The sequence below is a fragment of the Propithecus coquereli genome, unplaced genomic scaffold (assembly GCF_000956105.1).
Source record: "Propithecus coquereli isolate 6110/MARCELLA unplaced genomic scaffold, Pcoq_1.0 Scaffold9, whole genome shotgun sequence".
In the NCBI taxonomy this organism is placed as follows: domain Eukaryota; kingdom Metazoa; phylum Chordata; class Mammalia; order Primates; family Indriidae; genus Propithecus; species Propithecus coquereli.
The window spans coordinates 10,641,559-10,651,109 of NW_012155284.1; the positions used below are offsets into that span (position 1 = coordinate 10,641,559).

A 9,551-nucleotide genomic window follows, 5' to 3' on the forward strand; every position below is an offset into this window, starting at 1 on the left:
TGGGATTACAGGCATGCGCCACCATGCCCGGTTAATTTTTTCTATATATTTTTAGTTGTCCAGCTAATTTCTTTCTATTTTTTTTTTAGTAGAGATGGGGTCTCGCTCTTTGCTCAGGCTGGTCTCGAACTTATGACCTCGAGCGATCCTCCTGCCTCGGCCTCCCAGAGTGCTAGAGTTATAGGCATGAGCCACTGCGCCCGGCCTTGAATCATGCACTTTAAATGGGTGAATTGTATGGTGTATGAATCATATCTCAATAAAGCTGTTTTAAAAAGTTACAATTCCAGCTCTTCACTTGCAAAAACAAAATAAATGCCAAATATGGAAGAATGCAAACAAAATACAACTAAATATATTTTAAGTAATTTATATTTAACATAAATTTAATGCAACAGAATTTTAATGTAAAAGTCTATGCGGTCCCAGCATTTTGGGAGGCCAAGGTGGGAGCCTGGGCAATATAGCAAGACTGCATCTCTACAGAAAACATTTTTTAGAAAATTAGTGGAGTGCAGTGGTGCACACCTATAGTCCTAGCTACTAGGGATGCAAAAGTGGGAAGATCACTTGAGCCCAAAGTTTGAGGCTACAAAGAGCTATGAACCAGCCGGCCACTGTACTTCTGTCTGGGCGACAAAGCAAGATGCTGTCTCACAAAAAAGAAAAAAATTCTATAAGGATATTAAAAGCTTTACCCACATACAAAAAGAAAAAAACAATCAATGCTTTCCAAGTCAAATATAAAATCTATGGATTATTCACTAGTTTTTATTAGTCATACTCAGAGCTCCCTACATAAAAGAAATTAGCTAAGAACTATTTATAAACCTAAAGGTTCAAAATAAACCTCCTGTTTTTTAAAGTAAACAAAGAATACAAGGCCAAAACATTAAAATAGATGCTTACAAATGACGATGCATTCAAATTTTCTTCTTGTTTCATTTCCTGAGTAGTCACATCTGTGTTTGAGAGCTGATGCTGAACAACAGCTACGCATCCTATATCTGGGACATTTACAGTTATTTCAAGCTGTCAAAAAAAGTTTTATTATTTCATTTTGGCATACTATAAACAGCAAAACAAAAACCTCATTTTCCACATGAATAAGTAAAATGAAATGTTAAAATGAAGAAATAATCCATATTCATACACAATTAAGAAACTAAAATGGGCCTGGCTCATGCCTATAATCCCAGCACTTGAGGAGACTGAGGTAAGGAGATCACTTGAGGCCAGGAGTTCAAGACCAGCCTGGGCAACATAGCAAGATTTTGTCTCTACAAAAAAATAGAAAAATTACCCAGGTGTGGTGGCATGTGCCTGTAGTCCCAGCTACTCTGGAGGCTGAGGCAGGAGGATTGCTTGAGCCTAGGAGTGTGGTTGCAGTGAGCTATGATGATGCCACTGCACTCTAGCTCAGGCAACAGAGAGAAAACTTGTCTCAAAAAAAATTTAAAAAAAAGCAAGAGAAGAAACTGAAATGTAGTAATTCTTTTTTTCATACAGACACAGTCTCATTCTGTTGTCCAGGCTGGAGTACAGTGGCATGATCACAGGTCACTGCTACCTCAAATTCCTGGGTTCAAACATTCTCCTGCCTCAGCCTCCTGAGTAGCCAGGCACTCACTACCACCATGTCCAGCTAATTTTTAATTTTTTTTTTTTTTTTAGAGATGGGGTCTTGCTATGTTGCCCAGGCTGGTCTCGAACTCCTGGGCTCAAGTGATACTCCTGCTTTGGTCTCCCAAAGTGCTGGGATTACACGCAGGAGCCACTTTGCCCAGCCCGAAATGTACTAATTCTTAAACTGATTGACAGCAACTTGATAAAAGTAAAACATTTAATGTTTTTCAGGGAGTCTGTGACTAATACAACCAGTAAGCAAAATTTCTAAGGCTAATCTTCCTAGTGTCTGACATTTCATTTACCATTTTCCCTACTTTGCCCTAACTTTCCCCTAATTTCTCTCATCAGTCTGTTAACATCTATGGAGTACTTCCTAAAAACTAGAGGGATACAAGGTCAAATAAGGCAAGTTTGGTTCCTGCCCTACATGAACTTAGAATCTAAGAAATCAGACATGTAATCAACTAACTATACATTGTCATAAATGCTATAATAGAGATGAATTGAAGATTTATTATCCCATCCCCCTGCCACAACTACCCTGTCCTACAACCCCAAATAAAACAATTACTGTATGATTATATGAGGTTCCTAGAGTAGTCAAATTCATAGAGTCAAAAAGTAGAATGGTGGCTACCAACGGCTGGGGGCAGGGGTGAGGTGGGAGGGTTTAATGGGTACAGAATTTGTTTTACAAGATGAAAATAGTTCTGTGGATGGATGTTGGTGATGGGTAGTACAATACGTACATATGAATGTACTTAATGCCACTGAACTATATACACTTAAAAATAGTTAAGATGGTAAATTTTATATGTATTTTACAATTTTTAAAAGAATATGTCCCTTCTATCTTCTCTACCAACCAGAACTCAGCCTGAGCTTATTACAAAGAGTTAATAGAAAAAAACCTGCCAAAATGTTTTAAAAATTAATCAGAAAGTAGATTAAGCAGTTCCCAAATACAAGTGCAAGCAGATTTCTATCATTATTGTTATACTCATTCCCTTACTGGACTTGGGCCACAGGGGCTGAATAATCACAAAAGGTCACACAGCCCACTTCTATTGATTTCTCAAGCTATTCACTAGGCCCCAAACAAATTATATTTGGTAGAGGTTATTTAGAGAATGAACTCTTCAAATCCCAATAATCACTAAGAGAATAAATAATGATCCACTAAAAGAAAAAGGAGAGAAAGAACCAAGTAAGATAAAATGCCAAGGATTCAAAAAAACAAACTACCTCTTCCATTGTTTCCTCAATCTGGGCAGAAACAGGTTCAGGAGATCTGAGACCAACAGGTACAAACACTGGAGCTTTGTTTACTTCTTCTGGGGCAAGATGATAGCTTTCTTCTTCATAGTCAGACTCAAAATCCTCAGCATCATCGTCATCTTCCTGGGAAGCCCGAAGAGTCACCAGCATGGCCTTGGAAGCCCTAGGTTCCTTCTTAGCGGTCTTACCCCGAATTCGTTTTGATCCACGCCCTTTGGTGACATTTGGTTTAATCTTTCTATGCATTCTCCTCTCACTATGATCTATCTCACACTCAGATGCAGAAGAGATAGTTCTTCGATCAGGAGCAATTTTGGAGGAATTTGATTCTTTTAACAGTTGTGGACACCTGGATGTTTAAGCAAAATAAGAATTTTGGTCATATACACACAAGGATAATTTTAATAAAAACCAAAGAAGAGTGAAATCCCAGTTCCAGTCATTAAAATGAGAACTACCACCATCTGTTCTTTTAAAACCTTATGTTGTAAAAATAAGAAAGGAAATAACTATTACTTAGTTTCTCATTCAGAGTTAATTCTTAGTTATCTAACTCTAAATTTTTCATAGTAAGTTTTCAATTCTGGGCTGATTTTTCCATAATATGAATGTAGAGATGAAATAAATACAAAACTAAAAATTATTAGAAGAAAAAGGGATAAAAGACATAGAACCAATACAGAATAGGGGATTGAAAAGTGATATTGATTTATTCTCCTGGACAAACAGATTAGGTTAAAAGGGAGGAGGCAGAAATCCATCAAAGCAATGCTATTTTTTAGAACTTAGGTTCCCTTCTACTTTCTTTGAAAACCACAGAAGTAGGGTACTCTTCATTTGTGTTTGCGACCCCATTTGAATTAGCACCCTAATTACTTAGGTGATACACACTACCTCTTTGGTCAGACTTCTATTCATGTCTAATAGACTCAACACCAAGAAATTTTAAACTTGAGAAAGAAAAATCCCCCTAAGAAGACCATAAAAAAATAAATTGTAGTAAATAAAAATCAAATGGGAAAAAACAGACCTGTCAATAAAAACAGGCTCTACTTCTATTAACAAGCCATCTTTCTGTTCTATGAGTAAGTTAAGGTAGAACATTTATAAAGAGTAAGTGATTTTTATTTCCTACTCTGAAAGTATTTGTTAAATAAAACGTTACCTTGTTATTTTACTAAGATACTGCTCTTCAACGATTGAAGACATAGAATTATCTCCTATAATTTCCTCTCCAACCTTTCCCGATGGTCCAACTTCTAATTCAGCACGTTTTTGGGCCAAATCAGACTCTTTGGCACCTATATAATCTTTTCTTGCTGAAACCTCCAGAGATGTCAGAAATTCAGCCTTTTCCTTAAATTTAAGAAGAAATTAGCTAATATTACTCCAGAAACAATCTTTATGTTAATTTCATTTTGTGGTTTGGCCTAAACCTCTAAGCTTACACATACACACAAGTGGTAAGTTGCTAAATTTTTATAATACTAGAAAGGCACTCACTTTTCATGAAAATAGTTACAGTACAAAAGTTTAAAAAAAAATTTTTTCCCAACTTACTTTCAGAAGGAGCTGGGTGTCAGAATCTCCTTGTTGTAGCAGTAAATTATCTTCTGGCTTGCTTGCTTCACTCTGATCTGCTGCGCCTTTTTCTACATCTGAATCCTCTTTCTTACCATGTGCTCTTCCCAAATTTGGCTTAGCCTTTTGGAATTTCCTTCTTATCATTTGTGCTGGACTGGGAACATATGGTTTATTTTCATGTCTAGAATAAAGTACAAATCACATTGAAGAACAAAACCAGAATTCCTTGTTGATATAACAGCTGTTAAATCAAACAATTTTAGACAGAAACCAATTCTATGTTCAAAAGGCTATAAAAACATGCATGTAAAACAAAATTACACATTGCTGATAAGAAAGGAAAAACATAAAAGCTTTAAAGCTTCCATTTTCTGTATGGCCTGGGGAATATTACAATAATATTAGTCTTTTTTCATTCATTGATTCTAGTATGTAATTTTATGCTACTTCAAAAGTAATATTCAGAGAAATAACTAGATACCAAAAAAAATGTCAGTAGCTGCAGATGGATTTCATAACAGCACTTTAAACAAATGCCTTCACTGGTCTCCAAAGTATGAACAAATATACAATAGTCATAACCACCCTAGTCCTTCTGGATCAAAAGAAGGCTTGAGGGCGAGAATCTATTCTACTACATGCCTGAAAGATCATTGAAAAGGGTTTATTGAAAGCCAAAGTCATAAGGTTTTCAATATAACCCATTTGTATCTGCCAAATCAGACAAAGACAACGTTTTAATAGTCACTACAGCAGCCACAGCTCCCAAAGCAACCCAAACAGCTATCTTAGGGTTTCCTGGAAAATATTTTAGTAGCTGATAAGGATCTGAATTAAGAAGTTTAAAAACTAGCATAAACCTCGATTTTTATAAAGAATGATGGGGTATGTAAGTATCTATAATGAGTCCTTTGAAAGATCTATATTAAAAACTAATCTTAAGTAATATTTCTAAATAAATTAGCTAGAAGAGAAAGTAGTTCACACATTTCCAAATGTACCAACCTTACTAAGCTCTGGCAGTAAAACATCAAGGAGATCTGAAGGAATTTCTAACAAGGTTATGATGCTGGCTAATACTGTGTCAGTGTTGGCTAATGTATTTGGGAAAACATATTTAACTTAAGTATAAGCTATTTATAATCAAGTGTGATTATGCAAAGCTATTTAAGAATAAAATATACATAAGCCCAATGTGCTGAGGTTAAAATGGATACAGAAGTCTGGACATAAGAATAAGCTAATTTAAAAACTATACAGAGATAGATACTCTTACTTACAGCACAGCTAACAGCTGGAATAAATGTCAAGAACTAAAAAAGGTTAAAAAAGTGGGAGGTGATGGATTTCCACCCAAGAAATGTAAAATTAGATCTTTCTCATTAAGAAATCCAAAGGCTAAGCATAAAACAATTTGAAATATATTAATAAAAAGTTTCTTTCAGGAAAGACTGCTTATATAAATGCAGGAATTTGCTGGTCTGAAAGTGATAAATCCTAAAAACTAAACTGCCAATGTTACTTCAAGTAAGTCATTTAAATCCTCTAGGTCTATTTAGTCAATTATAAATGAGAGCATTAGGAGCAGCTGACCTCCGAAGGTCACTATTATTTTAAAGGCTCATTTAGGGTAAAAATCAAAATCTTTACAATAGCCCTACATAACCTATCTTTCTTCTCCCTCAGCCTTTACCTCCCATACATCTACCATTCTTCCTCTCTGTCCCACATTGCCTCTTTACCGTTCCTCAAGCAAGCCAGGCATACTCTTGCCTTGGTGTTTTTTAATCATTGTTCCCTCTTCCTGGACATCTGCTTGAAATGCCCCTTCCTTTCTTTCAGGTCTTTTCTCCAATGGTACCCTCAATGAAGCATTCTCTGGTCACTGCTAATTAAAAATTGAATCCCTAATCATGATACTCTCTACTTCCCCCCACTTTACTTCTCTCTACTCGTTTACTCAACTTATTTCTCGTTTACAATCATGTTCGCACAATTAGAATATAACCTCAACAATAACAGGATTTTGTTTATTCCTGTATTATCAGCACCCAGAACAATGATGCCCAGCACACAAGAGACACTGAAATGCTTGTGGAATAAATGAATGCACAAAGTTCTTTCCAGTGGCAAATTCTATAATTCTGTAAGACCAAAAAAGGATTAAATTATACATGGAAAATAACCTAAAATTACTAATTAGGAGAAGTCAATGATGTAAACAGGTTCGTCTTTAACATATTAAATTGCCATGTGAATTATATTTAACTTACGCTAGTGTTGAGCGTGGGGCCTTGTGAAGCACATGTAACTCACATGTCTCTTTACCTTGGGAGCTGCATGTTGAGCAGGTACCTCATACAGCCATGCTGTACCATACATGTTTTGCGACGGGTGGCCCCCTGGGCAAAACCCTTCAGTTGGTTTGTGAAAATCTTACTTGTTCACGTTCTTATTGTTACAATTAATATTGACAATTTGGGCCGGGCGCGGTGGCTCACGCCTGTAATCCTAGCACTCTGGGAGGCCGAGGCGGGCAGATTGTTTGAGCTCAGGAGTTCGAAACCAGCCTGAGCAAGAGCGAGACCCCGTCTCTACTAAAATTAGAAAGAAATTAATTGGACAACTAAAAAAATATATAAAAAAAATTAGCCGGGCATGGTGGCGCATGCCTGTAGTCCCAGCTACTCGGGAGGCTGAGGCAGGAGGATCACTTGAGCCCAGGAGTTTGAGGTTGCTGTGAGCTAGGATGACGCCACGGCACTCTAGCCCGGGCAACACAGTGAGACTCTGTCTTAAAAAAAAAAAATTGACAATTTAACTGCATATAACTCACACATAGAAAACAATAAAAAAATAACAAATTTTTCATTAAATTAGAAAGGATTGTTTTGTTTTTGAAGTTTTTTATTCTATTTTCATAATAAAACACTGTGGCCCCAAGGAAAAAAATTTTTTTTCTAGTATGGCAGTCAACATGCTAATGTTTGGAGAAAGTGTTCCCTAGAATCATTATCAGAGATCACTTACTAAACGAGATCAATCATCAATTTAATCCAATATAGTCTCTGTACTTTAAGTGTATTCGCAATGCACTTTAGTGAAAAACATTTCTCAACACCAATCATGTCACTTAAACATTCAGTTTTAAAAAAATGAAGAAATGGCTTGGTAAGGGAATTTGAAATTAATGTAAATTAAAAATTGGCCTTAATCTAGAAATGAAGGCAATATAAATTGCCTTCCTTTCAATGCACAGCAAAGGAAACAATAAAGTAAAAAAGACAACCTATATAATGGGAGACAATATTTGCAAACTATCCATCCGACAAAGGATTAATAATGAGAATATATAAAGTACTCAAACAATAGCAAAAAAAAAGAAATTCTGATTAAAAAATGGGCAAAAGACTTGAATAGACATTTCTCAAATGAAGGCATACAAATAGTCAACAGGTATATGAAAACATGCTTAACATCATTAATCATCAGGGAAATGCAAATCAAAACCAACTGAGATATCATCTAAATCCAGTTAAAATGGCTATTATCAAAAGTTCAAAACATAACAAATACTGGGAAGGGTACAGTGGCTCACGCTTATAATCCCAGCACTTTGGAGGCTGAGGCAGAGGATCGCTTGAAGCCAAGCATTCCAGAACAGCCTGGGCAACACAGTGAAACCTCGTCTCCACAAAAAAGAAAAATAATAAATATTGGCAAGGATGTAGAGAGAGGGGAATGCTTGTACACTGTTGGTGGGAATATAAAGTAGTACAGTCATCATGAAAAACAGTACAAGGTTCCTCAAAAAACTAAAAATAGTTTCACTGATCAACACCTAAGTGGACATATAGGACTAACATTTATCGGGCATCAGGCAGATGGGAGGGGAGAGAAGGGGATGGCTATATACATACATAATAAGTGTGATGCGCACCATCTGGGAAATGGACACGCTTGAAATTCTGACTGGGGGGAGGGGCAAGGGCAACGTAACATAAACATTTGTACCCCCACAATATGCAGAAATAAAAAAAAATAAAAAACAAACAAACAAAAAACTAAAAATAGAACTACCATAGGATCCAACAATTTCCAATGTTACGTATATATCCAAAAGAAAGGAAATCGGTATATCAAAAAGACTATGGTCCCCAACCCCCAGGCTTCACACTGGTACAAGTCAGCAGCATGTTAGGGACTGGGCCACAGAATTCTGCAGCCATCCACTCCACCTCCCCCCCCCCGCTGTCTGGGGAAAAACTGTCTTCCATGAAGCTGTCCCCTGTTGCCAAAAAGGTTGGGGACCTCTGAAAAAGATATCTGCACTCCCACATTTATTGTAGCACTATTCGCAATAGAAAAGATATGGAATCAACTTAAGTGTCCATCAACAGATAAATAAAGACAATACGGTATATATAATATATAATATTAGTCAGCCATAATAAAAGAATGAAACCCTGTCATTCACAGCAACATGGATGGAGCTGGAGGTCATTACGTTAAGTGAAATAAGCCAGGCACAGAAAGACAAATATGGTATGTTCTCACTCATATCTGGAAGCTAAAAAAGTGGATCTCATCTACAGAGTAGAATGGTGCTTACCAAAGGCTGGGAAGGGGTGTGAGGGAGAATGATGAGAAGTTGGTTAATGGGTAGAAAAATGCAGTTAGCTAGAAGGAATAAGTTCTAATATTCAATAGTACAGTATGGAAATTATAATTGACGATAATTTATTGTATATTTCAAAATAGGTAGAAGAGTTATAATGTTCCCAACAAAAAGAAAAGATAAATGTTTAAGGTGATGGATATCCCAATTAGCCTGATTTGATCATTACACATTGCAAGAATGTATCAAAATATCACATGTAGTCCAAAAATATGTACAATTATTATATATCAATTAAAAAATCTTTAGGCCGGGCGCAGTGGCTCACGCCTGTAATCCTAGCACTCTGGGAGGCCAAGGAGGGCGGATTGTTTGAGCTCAGGAGTTCAAGACCAGCCTGAGCAAGAGCGAGACCCCGTCTCTACTAAAAATAGAAAGAAAT

At 36.5% G+C, this 9,551-nt stretch overlaps 1 protein-coding gene across 1 annotated transcript in view; it reads right to left on the bottom strand.

Moving 5' to 3' along the window:
• Window positions 1-9,551, bottom strand: part of BDP1 (B double prime 1, subunit of RNA polymerase III transcription initiation factor IIIB) — a 94,064-nt gene that overhangs the window by 37,910 nt on the left and 46,603 nt on the right. Inside the window, exons 22-26 of the mRNA XM_012664491.1 lie at window positions 5,772-5,785; window positions 4,468-4,672; window positions 4,073-4,263; window positions 2,875-3,256; window positions 910-1,032 (exon numbers count right to left, since the gene is read on the bottom strand). Of these exons, the coding sequence (XP_012519945.1) occupies window positions 910-1,032; window positions 2,875-3,256; window positions 4,073-4,263; window positions 4,468-4,672; window positions 5,772-5,785 (915 nt within the window). The remainder of the gene's footprint in view (window positions 1-909; window positions 1,033-2,874; window positions 3,257-4,072; window positions 4,264-4,467; window positions 4,673-5,771; window positions 5,786-9,551) is intronic.